We start from the raw sequence: 17181 nt of genomic DNA on the forward strand, positions 1-17181 counted from the left end.
CGTTCACACCTCTCACTATTGAGCATAAGGGTAGAAAATTCTTTAAAAAATCCTAGCAAGAGGTTAGAATTGATCTTGTAGTTCAAGGTCCTTCTAATTACCATATTTTTCTTGAAACTCCTCGAATTGTGAGATCTGAACCTTTTGTGATAATCCAAGAAGCTACCGAACCTTCTACTTCCTATTCAAGCCTTAGTCATAGTCAGTTTGTAGTCAAAATACAAGAAGAATATAGTGATGATGATGGAGCTATTTCTCCCAGTGCACCAGACTCCAATAATGTTAGAATGGTTATGTCTGTCTTACTAGACCCTACTCCCAAGCTAGAACCACAATATCTAGTTCATCTACTCACTGGCAAGTTTTCTCAATACATCAGTGTCATCATCAATAGCAAGCAATATGATGCCTAGATAGATACTGGAGCATCCCTCTCTTTCTATAAGGAACGAGTTTTGGACAATTGGAATAGATTCAGAACCATTTATATTGCTTGTGATGTACAAGGTAATGAGTTTCATTGTGATAAATATAGTCACTAGCAGATAGTCTAGTTAGAAGGGAGAAACTTCAAGTGTGATTTCGTTGCCATGCCACGAATGCCAGTAGATGTATTGCTTGGTGGAAATTTTATAGATAGATGCACTCCATATGGGTGTACAAAAATGAGTATCATGTTCACGCTTCAAGGAGAAAAGATAAGTAGTCCTAGATTAGTATGTGCTTCTAAGAAATTCCCAGCTATCAATAGAATACAAATGGTTGAACTACTTGCAGAGTTAAAAGCTGCCAATAATCAAGATATATGTTCAGGAGATCCTCAAAAGTTTTGGCAAAAGGAGATGCCAGAGATGGAAATAAAATTGCAACCAGGTGCAAAAATGAAAAGTGGCAAGAAGATTCCAATACTAGCACATGACTATGATAATATGCATGAAGCCATTGAAGAGCTTAAAAAAGGGAAGTATATTGTCTATTCTCAGCCTGATTTTAATTGTTATGCATTTATGGTTAACAAAAAATCTGAAAAGAAAAGAAAAAAGAAAAGAATGGTTATTAATTATAGACCATTAAATACTATAATAATACCTTTTCCATATCCCATTCCAGATAAATCTTATTTATTAGAAAAGGTAGCCAATGCTAAAATATTCTCACAGTTTGACTGCAAATTAGGATTTTACCAAATTCGATTAAAGAAAGATCAACACAAAACTGCATTTAGTTGCTCATTTCAACACTATGAATGGATAGTAATGCCCTTTGGATTGATCGATGCTGCATCTTACTTCTAGGAATGTATGGACAAGATATTTTTTGGTTGTGAAAATATCTTATGTGTCTATAATACATATAGATGATATTCTTGTTTTTAGTAAAAAGATTGATGAGCACAGATCTCATCTAGACACATTTTAAGGGTTATATTTGAATTTTGGAATTATTCTGTCCTTATCTAAAATTCAATGGTGTTTAGACTCATAAATTTTTAGGTATGATTGTTAATTTTGGTAAAATTGAGGTCCAACCTCACATAAAACAAAATCCTTGGATTCCAGCCTCTTAATACTAAGGAGGTGCAAGCATTACTAGGTATTTTGAATTATGTAAATGTTGCCCGGTTATAAAATTTGTTTCAATTTTGTAAGCCATGATTAATTTTTGAAACTCGCCTGATTTTAAGCTTTAAAATGGCCATTTTATTTTTGAATTCTTGTGAGTTTCTAAATCTTCATGTCACTAGCTCATTCCTAGCTCCGCACAACACTTGAAATTTTTAAAATCTGACTTTTGAGCCTCAAGTTATTGCAGGTTAATGATAGCCTCGAAAAACACGTTTTCATTAACCTATCAAAAGGTTAATGATAACGTCCAAAAACATGTTCTCATTAACCTCTCAAAAGGTTAATGATAACCTCCAAAAACACGTTTTCCTTTAATTCTCAAATAGGTTAATGATAGCGCATTTTAGAGTAGGTTAATTAACCTCTCCAAAAATGCGTGTTTCTTAACCTCTCCGAGACAGTTATTAACTTGTTTGAAAATTTCTCTAACCTGTTTCAAATTCTTCTATGAGAAGTCAAATATGTGAATGAGCTGCTTGCTAGAGTAATCGGTTCCATACTAGAGCAAGCTGGGGGAAGAGTAAAGCATTTGGTCAAGGCATTTGGAAGTTTGCTCTCACTTCCAGACTATGAAACTCCAGAGTCCTCAGACTAGGCCATTGGATAAATCTATCTACAAAATATCTGATACGGATCAAGGAAAGTGCAAACCCAGCATAGGCAGGAGTTTGAAGAGGGCGCTTCCTGGCATGCAGCTAAAGGGCTCTGAGGAGAGATCAAAGGGCATGCAACATCCCAGTTCATGAATACCATGATGGCTGGAACAGGAGAAATAGGGTTACTACATTTTCAGAGACAAGCTTTGCTGATTTGAAGAGTTCATACGATCAACCTGAAAGTGTTTCCTTAAAAAGGCTGTATCGTTGTAGCCAATCTAATGAAAGCTCTGATGAATTCTAATTCTTCCCTATTTGTGAAGAAACAGCCTCCATCTACAAATATATTGAAGATAATCCATACTGTGAACAATGGGCCAGTTCAAATTTATAAAGTGCCATCCTACAGTTAGAGTCAGTTGTGATTGAACCAAAATCTTTCGCCTTGGCATCAAATGCACAACAGAGAAAAGACCACATGATCTGCTTTTGGAGACGTCTAATTTTCCATCAAAGTCATCTCTTTGTGTCTCAACACATTGGATATTGTCAAAGCATTTAGTGCAGGAGATTTCGAATCTCGGGGAGTGTAAGGAATCATCTAAAGCCCATTCCAGTTTGTGGTATTACATGGCCTTGACAACTGGTAATCCACATTTGTGATGAGTTTGGAATATTTGAAGGTTGTTCTAAAGCGCTCACAAAGTAGGAATGAATGACGATGAATGTGAATTGTTTGGTGGAATACTCCAACTCTCACTCGCGGCATGGTAATCTTCAATGAATACTAATTTCAGTGTTAGAAAATATTGCACCATGATCCGAATCTCACTATGCAGCCCGCGATGACATTACATGGTGATTAAGAAGTTGGTAACTCATATTTGTGAGCAACTCAACAAAGCAATGTGAAAGTGTAGGGAACTCGCGATGTGTATGACAAAATGCCCACAGGCTATCCCACCGTGGCTTATACCAAAGCAAATGGATGTTCGGCCTTGTTTGTTATTGTCTTCATACTCGTAGGCTAAATCAGAAACTTCAATATATGTTTGGCATCCTTTGGAACATCATGAAGTTGTATTCTTGATAAGATAGTTGTGATCAATATAAAATTTGCATGAGAAGCTTGAGGGTGTACTTGTGAACTCCCTTTGGGGATCGATGTGGAATGAAGACAAGGAGCATCAAAGTTGAGATAACAAACTGATTGACAGAATTCCCCAAGGGCCATTGCTTCATCGATCTTCCAAGGTACCCAAACCTCATCACAAAGATAATGTCATGAGGAACTCAGTGTAACATGACTCTGCAAGAACATTTGTAAGACTCGTCACTTTGGTTGACCTGCAGGAATGCAATGATCACATGTAAGTTGTGAACCACATGTGTAAACGACTGGTCATAAGATGTGCTCCTCTAGATGCTCACGGTCCTCTAAGAATTGTGAAGATGAGACACATCAATGTTTTCATAACATGCAACTATTTGATAGAATGACCGAAATGATAAAGACTAATTTCTTTATTTGCTCAAATTTCTAAGACGTCTCAGAAGAGATGAATGAGGTCATAGATGAAATTTAGCAAACTGTAGAGGAAGATGAGAAAAATAAAGAGGTCATGGACGATCTTGTATTGGCATTAAATGAAATGACTAAAGGATCCAGTGATGCAAGACGTGGATGAAGCTGTATAGGAAGAATTTTGCAAGAATCAAATGTTTAAATTGTTGCTATCACACAGGAAGAAGAGTTGGACTACTATAACTAGATGTAAGACACTCTTCATAATTGTGCTACTTATGCTTGGTCAAAATCGGATAGTTTATATATTTCTCCTAGTTCAAGCCCCGTATTCTAATCAAGGATAGGTGTAAGGGCCAAGGATAATTTTTAAAATCCTAAAGTCAAGTTATATTTTGGTTAATTTTTGTAAGTTAATTAACCTCTTTCAAAATGCATAAATGGGGGTAGTTATTAACCTCTGTGTCTATATAAGAGCTCCTTTTGGCTTTGTAAAGGGACTTTTTTGGGGCTTGAGAATAAGGGAACACTATGCTGAAATTTTGATTAAAAGATGATATTTGGAAAGTATGTACAGACTTTGTCTTTATAATCAGAAATTCCTCTTAAGTTCTTGGTGCAAGAAAATAATGGAATGTGCAGTTTGAGTTCCCGCTTTTCAAATCTAAATTGTTACAAATGTTGATTCTCTTTGTAGTGAGCATTCTCACGGTATGGTGTAGATGTTTTTGAATCTGTGGATCAACATTGTGCTAGTAATAGTTTTCAAGCGTAGATCTTGACCATTGTTATTAGCGGTTTAAAGTTAGTAGTTCGAGAAAGCTTTGAAGTCGTGTGGTGCATTCGTCATCATGAGCTTTCTCATCTTTAAAAGTTTGATTCCATCTTTTATTTGAAAAACTTCAAAATTATATCATATGAGGGAGCTGCCCCTCTAAATGTAGAGGAAGGCCGCATACCAAGGGCCTCTCCCACTGTTGTGAACGGTTTGCCACACACTCCGTTGGGCATATTCTACTGTGACAAATCTCTTTACCAACAGTAAATAATTTCTATCCAAGAGAAGGTTTTGAGAGGGAACCGTTACAACAATTACTAACAAAGAAAAAGCCACAATGGACCTCTGTACATGATGAAGCTATGAAGAAGATCCACAAAAAGGTCCAAGACCTCCCTATACTTCATGTTCCCACAACACAAAATTTTATCTTATATATAGATGCTTTTGACACTGCTTGGGGAGGACATCTGTGCTTTCTCAAAGATGGTAAAGAATTCATTGCAGAATATGCTAGTGGTGTTTCCTGAGGAAGTTAGAAAGTGAATCTCTTCTGACAAAGAAATTTATGGCATCATAAAATGTTTGCAGAAATTTTCTCTACAATTGATGCACTTGCCAAAGTTTGTCATTCACACAGATTGCACAAGGTTCTTGACATTCAAGAAAAAAGATCATGGAAGAAAAGATGGTAGAGGAAAATATGTCCAATGGAAAGAATATTTAAACCAACATAATTATGAGGCTCAACATATTCTAGGAACACATAATGCTGTTGCTGATTATCTGAGTAGACAACCCTAGAGTTCTCATGCAGAATCCTCATAATCCTCCACCTTATCTAGGATCACGTATCCAAAGAATTTGATGTTTATTTCAGAAATCTTCCTGAAATTGCACAGAGAAGTTGTCTAATGAGTGGAATCAAAACTAAATTCCTACAGTGTGCAAACTATTTCATAGACACACTTACGCATCTGGGATGTATAACATAACCAGTGATTATAAATGATGCCTATGAAGAATTCACAATGCTTCGGATCAAAACAGATCATTATTATCGCTTAATTCTTGATCTTATCAAGAAACCTTTCTTCGCATGGCTAACTACATGCACTACCTCGTATACTGAGCATTATTACATTTCTTTAGATATGTTGGTCCTGATAAAGTTGAACCTGACCATAAACTTGATCTTGAAGTTTGTGTATGAGTCATCACAAGCATGAGGCTTAAGTGGGAATCTTACTTTTCACCACACCTAACTAGTGATGACAACCCACAAGATTGGAATTCTCGACATCGCTTTAATCTTTTGGCCCAATGGAGACCACTCACATGGGAAGATGTTTTTTATCATGGAGAAGTGATACCTTCTGCCCCATTACCAACATCTAGCTCACTGTCGGCAAGCGCAAGGAGTCATTATAATTATAGTCCTTTAGGGGAATCTTTGTACAAGGCTATCACTGTCACTATTTATAAAGTAAACATTCTGCCTTAATCGGTTTACCTGTTATCCCTAGTTCCAAGTCACTTTTTACCTACTAGGTTGCTATAAATAAGCTCATGTGGAAGCATATTGGGCATTAGGTTTTCATATGAGTCTTGAGTGTTAAGTCTAGTCTAGAGCCTTGTCATTTTGTGTATGCTCCCTGCATAAGCGCTTCAAGCGATCTTCCCTGCAGATAAAAATACAAAGTGATATAGGGTATAAGTCTTGAAGCAGTATAAGGTTTATTTGATAGTAGTAAGAAGTCGTAACCATTCAGCCAACAACCTTTGCCGTTGGTTTCTATTTCTAGTATGATGAGATGAGAATGCAGGAAGGATAAGACATTGAAACCTATGGCAAATGGGTGAAAGATGTGACGCTAGCCATCAGAGCTGTTGGAGGCACGGTATATAAAGATGTGGTAAGCAAGATACTCATGAGAACTTTTCTACCCAATTATGCCATAAGGGTCTCAAACCATTCAGGAACTAAGATTGATAGAGAAAATGGAGGTATCTCATGATGGCTTGATAGGAAAGCTCACTTGATTTGAGCTGAACAACTTTGACAATAGTCAACCTAAGGTCGAAACTGCATTCAAACACTTAGTTGCACGTGTTGCAATTCAAAGAGGATGGGAAGAAGAAAACACCTCCAGAAATAGAAAATACCTGGAGAGTTTATACGCTGAAGAAGCTAAACAGGAAGAGTTGGAGGCTCTGTTTACAAAAAGAATGATAAGAGGAAAAAGGAAGTACAAAGGTAAGCTTCCATTCAAATGTTTTAACTGCAAAAGGGTAGGACACTATGCTTGTTATAAATATTATAACCATAACTAAGATTAATACCTACTAATAATGTTGCCAAATTATTCTTTGTTAATATTATTTGCTAAGTTGCCGGTTCGTGGTTCAGTTCCGGGTTCGGGTTCGAGAATCGGTTCGCTGGTTCGACGAAATTTTGGAAAGGGGTTTGGGTTCGTTTGGGTTCGTTAGTACAAAAACATGTAAAAATTATAAATATATATATATATATATATATACATTTTTATGAAGCATGAGTTAAAATTAGAATGTAGCATAGTACCATAAACACATTTAAAACTTTAAAACAGCATAAACAATAACATATCAATGTATCATGGTGAGCATACCATCATATAGTAACATAATTCAATCAACTTCAACATCAAAGATGAAAGATTCAAAACATTTAAAATATCAAGTTTAAGTGTCATTGTTTCACGTTCAATGTTTAACAGTAACTAATAGAATGAAAATCTATTAAAATTCTGAATTTCTAGTTCTAAGTTCTTCATTCTTCATCTTCATCTTCTTCATATTCATCTTCTTCTTCTTCATCTTCTTCTTCATCTCCTCCTTCTTCGCCTACGCTATTACTTGCACCAAGGCCAATGGGATCAGCAGCAGAATCAACAATGGTATTGGCATCAAAGTTATCAAAATCATCAATTGTAAGCGCATCAGTGGAAGCATCCAAGTCCGCAATCTCTGCATCTACATCCCACTTCTTTGTCTCCCCTTCTTTGTATTCTTGACTCTTGTGTGAAAGAAGGCGCAAGTTGTTATGCACAAATACCAGGTTCTCGGCTTTTTTTGATTGCAACCTATTGCGCTTCACCGAGTGGATGAAAGAATAGGTGCTCCAATTTCTTTCTGATGCAGAAGAACTAGCAACCTATAAAGACAACATAGGGTAGGCAATTAAAAAGGAATTAATTCAATCTTATTAAAAAATTCTTTTGAAGATAAAGTGAGCTAATTTAAAAAAAAATAAAACTTGTGATATAACTTTGATTGCAAGGGGCTGCAATTTTCGAAATTTTTGGCCATGGAGGTACCACCAACCATGAGCATGCTTCTTGAACTGATGACGAAGAGCATCATTACTTAGACCTGTAGCATTGACAAATGCTATGAACTCATCCATGATTACATGTCTTATATCATCATCAAGAAATATTCTTCTAAATGCTGCCTGGTACCCGTCAGACACTTCCATATCTCTGTATGGTGGCAACCTTCCTGGTAGATCACAATATTGTGAGCTATAGTATTTGGGGGTCAAGGCATAGGCAAGCAAATGTAATGGAGTGGTCATTTTGTTCCATCTTTCATCAATAATTTTTTGCACTTGTTTGAAAAAGGTCTCTTGCGGATCTTGCTCCTGCTCATTTACAACTTGCCTGATCTTCTCAATCATTGAGTCTATGCCATCATAGATCTCTCCAAGGCAAGGTCTATCCATGTCAGTGTACCTAAGCATGCTCATAATTGGCTCGGTGATCTTAACGAGATATTCCACACGTTCCCACCATGAGTCAGCCAATAGCCTATCCTTTATTTTGTTTGCCCTTTTAGTGTTCTTTTGCTTCCATACACCCCAATTGTTGCTGATTACCATACCTTGAAGTGCATCTTTCACTTGCACAAGTCGTCTTAAGACGATTATATGTGATGCAAAACGGGTCTCAGCAACCTGTGACATAAATTAGAGCAAAAAACAACTATTAGATACATATTTTAGAAAACTAAGAAAAGTATACACATTGGCAATTGCACAAGTAAAATATGAAAAATCAGAAATTGTCAAATATTAAAAATTAAATTACTAATTTGAGTTCAAGTTCATTTACCTTCAATAGCTCCAATTTTGAGTAGTTCCTGAAAAGAGATTGAGTCATGTGGTGGTTTGTGACAAACATTTGTATGTCCTCAGCCTCTTCATACACTGTTTTGATCCACTCAATTTGGTTCCCAATCTTTTGTAGCATAAGATTGAGTGAATGGACTGCACAAGGTGTCCAAAAGATATGTGGATATCGTGATTCAACCAACAAACCTGCTGCTCTACAATTCTTTGCGTTGTCCGTTATGACTTGGACAACGTTTCTTGCACCCACTTGTTCAATGGCCTCAATTAAGATATCAGCAATAAATGGCCCATCTTTTACTTTGCCCTCACAATCCACCGCTTTCAGAAACATTGCCCCTTTAGGGGACACCGCAAGGACATTGATCAAGGGATGGTTCCTAGAATCCTTCCAGCCATCTGAAACAATTGTCACCCCTGTCTCAACCCATGAGTCCCTTATGGGCTTCAATTGATTTTCAACCCGTTGGACCTCATCATCCAACAAGGTGGTGCGCACTTTCTCATAACTGGGGCCACAATACCCTTTTGGAGCTTCATTGGCACCCCTCAACATGTCCTTCCAAAACGGAGAGCGGACAACATTAAAAGACAACCCATTTGCATAGAGGCATCTTCCCACCTTAATGTCAGCAATATCTCGGGCCTTGTTTTGAAAAGAAGTTTCTATTGGCCCCTTTCTTTTGTGTACAATGGGGACAGATTCAGTGTCAGTGTCCATTGTAGTATTGAAGAAGGGATGGTCTTGTACAATAACATCTGAGGGGGGCTGCATTCCCTTAGCTTTTTTACTTTTATTGCTACTACTACCGAGTTCTATTGCCCTGTGTCCTCTCTCTTCTGCTGCCTCATGCTCTTCAATATATTTTAACACGGTGTGATTTGGTATAGGGACACCATTTTTGCCAAGGCATTTCTTGACTCCTCTTCCAGTATAACCACATAGATGGCTTACCACACGATAATAAGAACTATTTCTTTCTACATCACATCCTCGACATCTCCAACGGAATGCACCACCTCCTGGAATGGGTTTTATAATGTCTACATACTTCCATAGAGGAGAATCAGAGTTGGTTTCCATTCTTTGTTCGGTGTTGCCTATTGATGAAGACGTAGATGACATTACTTTCAAACCTTTCCCTATGGCAATAAATTACTAATTAGATATATGTTCATAATCTATATGCAAGAAAATGACGAATTTTGAAATAATGGAAAAGATTCAAGAACTTAGAACATATGAAGATTGAAAGAGAAATGAAATTTTTTTGGAAAAACTAGAACAAAACAATAGTAAATGGAATAAGATCTTACCTCTAGGTCCTTTTCCAGCCATTGCAAGTTTGCAAATGTGTATAAATGATGCACAAACACTTCAAGAACACCAACAAGTCAATCTTCAAACTCCTCCTTGCACAACCGAATGCTTGCTCAAAAACTTATGTGCTCTCCTTCAAGGCAAAACAACCTATTTAGAAACAACAAATGACTATGAGAGAGCAAAAAACCAATTCATAACACCTTTTTAGGGTACGTGGACCACAAAAATTATTAAAAAATGCAAATAAATAACTTTATTTTCGCGTTCGTGGGCGGGTTCTTGGCTGGGTTCGAACCTAGTTCGATTTTCCCAGCCTGGTCTGCCCAGGTTCGAACCATGGTTCGAACCAGGATTCGAAAATCGAACCCTGGGCGAACCTTGGTCGAACCGGACCAGAATCTCGAACCGGTTCGAACCAGTTCGAGGTCCGGAGGGGGGTGAGGGGTACCCGTGTAACTTAGATTATTTGTAAATGGGAATGTTCTAGTTATCCTGGAATTATGGATACCTTGGCAGTTATTAAATATGGAGCTGCCTTAGGTAAGTGCTTGTATATTTAAAATCTATTGGTATGTCTTGCTTATGAGGACTGATTAAATGTTTCCTTTAGTGCTTGGTAAACTTTGTAAGGTGATCGATGATGTTGGCATGACATGCTATCCATCTGCATGTGAAACACTTTTGACCTGGAGCCATGAATTGGTCAAGTTGCAAAAAGGGGATGTCATCCCCATTTAACAAAGCGGAGGCTCAAACTCGCAAGCACATTGGGTCATCAAAGACACAAACCCACAATTACAATGGTCCAGCGGGGGTTTGAACCTTGCTGGGCACATAAAAAACACCACCACTTAACTAAGTGGTGAACCCATGAGGTTTACTTAAAATGGTTCTGAAACTATCTATACATATATTTGAAAGAATTGATTCTCTCAAGTTTCGGACAGATTGTTTTCCAAATTTCTTAAAAGTACCTTTCTTGTATGTTGAGGAAGCCTGGTCTATTTGAAAACTAAAAGTGCTGTCTTTGAGTAATGAAACTCTCAAATTTTAATATCATATATGGTTTTAAGTTTGAATATCCTTCTACCATGACCTCGTGACGTGACGCGACCATCTCTTGTGATGCGACCATCACGACCTCCCGCGACGCTCAATCTGGCACTTTTGCGATTGCTCTCTGTGTGTCTTTCTATTTGTTGTCATCATTTGCATATTTTATCTTATATTTTGTTTGGCTTCTCTGCGGGTTTGCGGCTTATTCGAAACTGATTCCGCAGACGTTTGTTGTGGGAGTTTCATTTTGATTACCTTCTTTTGTTTACCTAGACTTTTTTCGTGGGTTTCATTGCTTCCGCAACCTGGCTATTGTGTGCTTCGGGGTGTGTTCGCTGCTTGGTCTTCGTTCGTGACGTGTGGTGCCTATTTTTCGCTCACAATTTGTGGGTGCTCTTTACTGTGTTTGTCTTTTTGGCCATGTTTGTGCCCTCTCTCCTCTTCTCTCTTCCGTGTGCAAGTCTCTTTACAGGATTTACAGCGTGTTTGCATGTGTTTTTGCCGGTTTTGAGCAGATGTTGGTTTCGAGGTTCCTCTTTTGCATATCTTCGCATACTGGGTTGTGGTTTTTTTGCTCATTATGGATATGGCAGACAGTAGTTATTCTTGTTCAACCCATGGCCAACAACTCCTCACTTATCAAAGGTTATGCGACAGGATTTCCAAGTTGGAAATAGATAATTTGCAGCTGAGAGAGTAGGTTACCTCCCTAACTGATACCATCTCTGAACTTAAGAGTGCCACAACCTCCAATTTGGCTTGGGGTCAAAGCTTCTCAGATACTTTCACCACTAAGATAGCAGGCTTGCAAACCAGTCTTAGTTCCATTATTGTACAATTGGGGACTTGATGCCATCAAAGAACAACAATCCATTATGGCAGCTAAACGCTCCTCTCTTGTATCTAAAACTGAAATGAAAGTCAAGTCTTGGGACTCTCTTTGTAGTAGCTCAGATTCCACACCTTTTGCTAGTATTGACAAAATGGTACAAGGTAAGATTGAGGACGAGAGAGAGATGGGTTTGTGAGCTCAATCCGTGCATTCATGTACTCCCTTCTACCCCAGACCCTCTCACAGCCGAACGCTCTTTCCTCTATGATCACCTTGGTCTTACAGATATGACGTTGGATAAGTGTTGGATTGGACATGATGACATCCTTTTAATAAGATTTTATTCACTTGCAGATAGGCTTCAGGCTCTCTGTGCTTAGAGGAAATTATTTTCTATCCCTTTCAAGATTTTCTTAGATGAAGATCTCACGAAGGCTTAGGTTGTAGAGCTGAAACACGCTGGCAGTATTGTTGCTGAGGTAGGCGGGTTGGTAAATGGGCAATTATTAGGAATTTGAAAGCAGTTATTAGATATTCCCCTCCTAGTGGTTCGGAAGAGAGACAGGCCCCCAAGGCCAAATGACGGTCCCACCAGTAGTCGGACAAGAGGAAGACCCCCACTTGCTCCCTTCTTGTTAATAGCTGGAATGGTAATGGATCTTTATGGTCATTACCTGGGATGCTATGGGATCCTCATATATTCTTGTCATTACTGAGACTCATGAGAGTCTTATTCGTCCTCTTCTGGATATTATCGATTATCAGAGGTTATCTATATGTAGAGAGGAGGTTCGTGCTTCTGGTGGGGTACGGAGCTCTGGTGGTGTAGCTTGTTTGATTAAGGAGGATATTTTCAGCGACACTTCTATTGTACACTCAGATATGTTTGCTATATTTATGTGGGTCCACATTGAATGTAAGTGTCACCGTCATAGAGATCTTTATTTGGCTGCTTGTTATTTTTCACCGGCTTCCTCAAACTATGCTATTCATGGTACCGATGATGGAGACTCTTTTATCAACCTTTGCAAGACTATTTCTCAGTTTGTTGCTCTAGGGGATATTATTATTCTCAAGGACTTCAATACGAGAACTAGAGTACCCTGACTCCACTTTATGATCGTAGTTTGGATTCCATATGCTCCACGGAGATTGATCCAACTTCTTTAGGGCTTCAGTGATATTCTGAGGATGCTCTTGGGCCGCTATCAGTGTACGGTAGACATCTGTTGTAGTTTTGTGAGTCTTCTGGCTCTGTGATCTCGAACAACCTTTCCTGCTTCCTTGGATCTAAGTCCTTTACTTGTTGGCCTCATTGTGGTGGTGCTAGTGTCATCGATTATGTTCTTGCTTGTCACTCCATCTCTTGCATTTGCAGTTTCACCATCTTGTGCCTTCCTCTGGCATACCATGCTCTCCTCAGTATTCACTTTCACCTCACCCCTCTTCTTTCGCCTCCTCTTTGGTCGCCTCATCTTTCATTTACCATTGTTCACTCGCCTATTCACTTCCATTTTCTCAATAGTGATTGTGAGCTCTTTTTCGCTCATCTTTCGAGACTCCTCAATCCTTCTTGCTTTTCAGACTCATGTGAGGCCGCCTCCATGTTTGACTTGCTTGTGTTGGCTATCCTTAAGTCTGCCACCCTTTCCATTCCTCATCGTCTTCCTTTTCTCCTTTGCAGCAAATGTCGTAGGACTTGCCCCATGAACCAGTGGTTCGATTTGGATTGCAAATCTTTCCACCATTTTATGAGTTCTACTTTTGAGGCTCGCTCCACTGATTTTGCCCACATTCACTCGTCTTACCTCCGCTTTCTTCGGAGTAAGAAATGTTCCTTTGCTGCTTCTAAGTGTAAATCCCTTTGCTCCATGCTGATTCACAACCCCCAGCTCTTTTGGCACACTCTTTTCTCCCATAGTTCTCCTCCACCCTCCACACTCGAATTTCGCTTTCTTACCTTGCACACCATGGCCCTTTATGACATTCTTGGGCAGCCTCCTCTCCACCCCTCTTTGTCTCCTTTCACTTGCCTTCTCACCCCTTCTCACATTTATGAGACCATTAGATCCATGAAGTGTAGTAAAGTTTCTGATGAGGAGGGTTTTGATGTTGAGCTTTTCAAGTTTGATGCTTTGGTTCTGGGCCCCTATCTCTCTATTCTTTTCAATAGAGTGATTCACACTGGGTTTCTGACCTCTTGGTCTGGGCATCCGATTTATCCTATTCATAAGACGCGTCCTGTCTTTGATCCAGGGAACTAGAAAACCGTCATGATTGGGCACACGTTTGCCAAACTTTATGCGATAACCCTTACTGCTATGCTATCTGTGGAGCTTGACAGAAAAGGTTGTAGGGCTAGAGGGCAGGCTGGTTTTCGGATAGATTATTAGACTATGGATCACATCTTCATCCTACGGGCTATTATTGAAGAGGCCAGACACAGGTTAGAGAAGGTCTACTATTGCTTTGTTGATTTTGGCAAAGCTTTTGATTTCGTTCCTAGGGTGGCTCTGTTTGTGAGACTTAGAGAGGTTGGTATTTTTGAGATGTTGTGTACTACTATTATGAGACTTTACGAGACTGTGGTTGGTAGATTCAGGACTCTTAAGGGATTCTTGGATCCAATTCATAGCACCATTGGGGTTAAGCAGGGATGTCCTCTCTCCCCTACTTTTTTCGGGTTATATATTGATGAGCTTGAGGACTTTCTCCTGAAGTCTTTGCTACTTGGGGATGGATGTTATCTTCATCAAGTTTTGATCTCCATTTTTCTTTTTGCGGATGATGTGGTTCTCCTTGCTTCCTCTCCAGACAGATTATAGAGACTTCTTGATGGCTTGGCTTCCTTTTTGCGATCAGCAACAGCTTATGGTTAACTTGGGTAAGACTCGAGTCATGATCTTTAATTGTTTAAAGACTTCTCATCTTCACTTCGTTTTTCAAGGTTAGGAGATTGAGATCATTTCATCCTACACTTATCTGGGGGTTATGTTTCTCGGTCCACGTTTCAATATGAGACCAACTATTCAGCCTAGAGTTAATAAGGGTATGGGCTCTCTTGCTTTGCTTGAGAAACAATGTTTTAGACATCACTTCCAGGATACCTCGTCTAAGTTATCTTTCTTGGACTCTCTTGTGCGGCCGACTGTTCTTTATGGGTCTATGGTTTGGGGCCCTTCTCTTCTTAGCTCTGATTGGACCTCGATAGAGCGGGTTCAGACTTTGTTCTTATGGCACATCATCAGATGTCACAGGTTCACTCCTCATAATGTCATTTTTGCTAAGTTCAGTGTTCATCCTTTCAGTCTCGCAGCCATTTTTTATTTGGTTTGGTTCCTCAATCGCCTTCGTGGTTTTGTGGATAATGCTGGTGATCGTGACCAATACTCCTATTTAGCATATTGTTCTTCTGTTTCCACTACGAGTGTTGAGTCTGGTTCTCATGCACATTGGTATGCACAGGATTCTTTGCTGGGTTCAATTGGGATTGACATTGATCGTCTCCCCCCTTTTCAGTTCTCATTGGATGCCCCAGCTCATCTTCTCCCCTCTTGACAGGAGTTGAATGAGTATGTCTGACTTGCCATCTATAGACGATACATTGCCACTACCTGGGTTAACCCTTCTAGCGGTTTATGCCTGCGGATGTCCTTTTACATGGAGCACTTTTTGGAGATTTTTGATGGGATTATTGTCCATCATAGCTACCTTTCTTGGCGGTGGTCTCATGCCCTGCACATCTCATTAGGTTCTTCAGAGGTGGCTCTCACTGTCTTTGGGCTCAAACTAATCACCATATTGATAAGGAGGGGCGGATCTGTAAGCTTTGCATTTTGGGGGAGGTGGAGACTGAGACTCATTTCCTTTTTAGATGCCCTATATATTAGAGATCAGAGGGAGATTTTTTTGTCTGTTCCGAGAGTGCTTCTCTCTCTATGACTTTTTCAACTACTATGATCAGCGATGTCTTGCACTTTATCTTCATGAGGCCACTATGCTCTGTGATAGCATGATCCAGCCACTGCTTCCACACCAGCACTCGTCTACTCAGCTCATTACTACCTTCTATACACCATTATCTCCTTTGCGTGGTGTCAAAAGGCCTTCTAGCTCCACTAGTTCTACCAAGCCTTCCAGATGTTTCAGATCCAGCTCTGGTTATTTGCACCAACGACACTCCTCTGCGAGTGGCCAAAGACAATACAGTGCCTCTACACATTGGCAAGAGTATCATTCTGCGATTGATTTCTTTTCGCCTAAGAAAGACTCCTAGTCTCTCTTAGCGTTCTCTCTGTCTCTTTTCTATGGTTGTTATTGTTTTGGTTGTCATTTATTTTCGAACACATTTGTGTGTTCCTGCTGTTGTCAGCCTCACTTTTGTAATCTTGCAGTCCCATAGACCTCTTTTACTTTTTTGTTAGACATTAATATCATTATCTTATCTTATCTTATCTAGACAGTGTTTCCTTACAATTGGTTTGAGCTTGTTACCCAATATTTTCAAAATTTAAAACAGAAAATGTTTAGTATTTTGAATAACTCAACTTTACACTTTCTAAATCTAGTCCTTAATTCCTGATCCTGTCTGAATGCTATGCCTATCTCACTTTTTAATGCAGAACTAAGAACACATTTTACCATTTTCTCATATTGTAAATCTTCTGTAGTTTCTACTAGATACAGTCTGCTTTTTTTTTTTGTCAAGGAGACACTAAATTAATAATGGCATATATCCCTTTTAGCCATTAAATCTCAGTTTTATTTAGCTACTATTTTAATGGAATAAATAAATAGGATTGTGGGATAACGATTGATTATTTGTTGCTTCAGGTGGTATTAGATTCAGATGAGAAAGAATTTGGTGGTTTTAGCAGAATAGATCACAGTGCAATGTTTTATACATCTGTAAGTCACATCCAAGCCTATTCTACTATTTCTATTGTGAACATGTGTATTATTTTTTATTGTGATGAGAAAATGGCTAAAAGATGTTTGATCAGCTTTGTTTGTGAATAAATGCTTGTAGACTAATGTAACTTCTCAACTTTATTGCTGTCAGTATGACTTTGGAAACTGACATGCTGAGAAACATGTACCAGATAAATGATTTAAAATTTGTGCTCTTTACCTGAGTATGATCTGTTTGCATTTCTTTAAATTTCATATAAAATTCATTCTATTTTATTCGTTTTACAATAAGGAAAAAAATGTATCCCATGGGAGTTTCTGGAGTCTTTCTTTTTCAACTTTCTGTAAACAAGATTTTATGGAGTT

General features: G+C 38.7%; 2 protein-coding genes across 2 annotated transcripts in view; one reads left to right on the top strand and one right to left on the bottom strand.

Annotated features, from left to right (window-relative positions):
* LOC149539820 (1,4-alpha-glucan-branching enzyme 2-2, chloroplastic/amyloplastic-like) overlaps positions 1–17181 on the top strand; it is a 229060-nt gene that overhangs the window by 182106 nt on the left and 29773 nt on the right. The window contains exon 22 of the mRNA XM_089801015.1: positions 16738–16812. Coding sequence (XP_089657141.1) covers positions 16738–16812 — 75 coding nt within the window. The remainder of the gene's footprint in view (positions 1–16737; positions 16813–17181) is intronic.
* On the bottom strand, positions 7981–9776 carry LOC149539821 (uncharacterized). Its single transcript, XM_089800272.1, has 3 exons — positions 8676–9776; positions 8298–8518; positions 7981–8017 (listed from the first exon to the last, which is right to left on the bottom strand). Exons 1-3 carry the CDS (start codon positions 9774–9776, stop codon positions 7981–7983), a joined length of 1359 nt encoding a protein of 452 aa, XP_089656398.1.

This window comes from Cupressus sempervirens, chromosome 9 (assembly GCF_028749045.1).
Source record: "Cupressus sempervirens isolate cs-2001-9-10 chromosome 9, ASM2874904v1, whole genome shotgun sequence".
Classification (NCBI taxonomy): Eukaryota; Viridiplantae; Streptophyta; class Pinopsida; order Cupressales; family Cupressaceae; genus Cupressus; species Cupressus sempervirens.

What these genes read in the sequence shown, in the direction of transcription:
- LOC149539821 (XM_089800272.1), bottom strand. Translation starts at nt 9,776, where the DNA reads ATGGAAACCAACTCTGATTCTCCTCTATGGAAGTATGTAGACATTATA. An exon ending in CAAAATTGGAGCTATTGAAG is followed by an intron (nt 8,519 to 8,675) that starts GTAAATGAACTT and finishes TTTATGTCACAG; the next exon opens with GTTGCTGAGACCCGTTTTGC. An exon ending in CCAATTATGAGCATGCTTAG is followed by an intron (nt 8,018 to 8,297) that starts GTACACTGACAT and finishes GACGGGTACCAG; the next exon opens with GCAGCATTTAGAAGAATATT.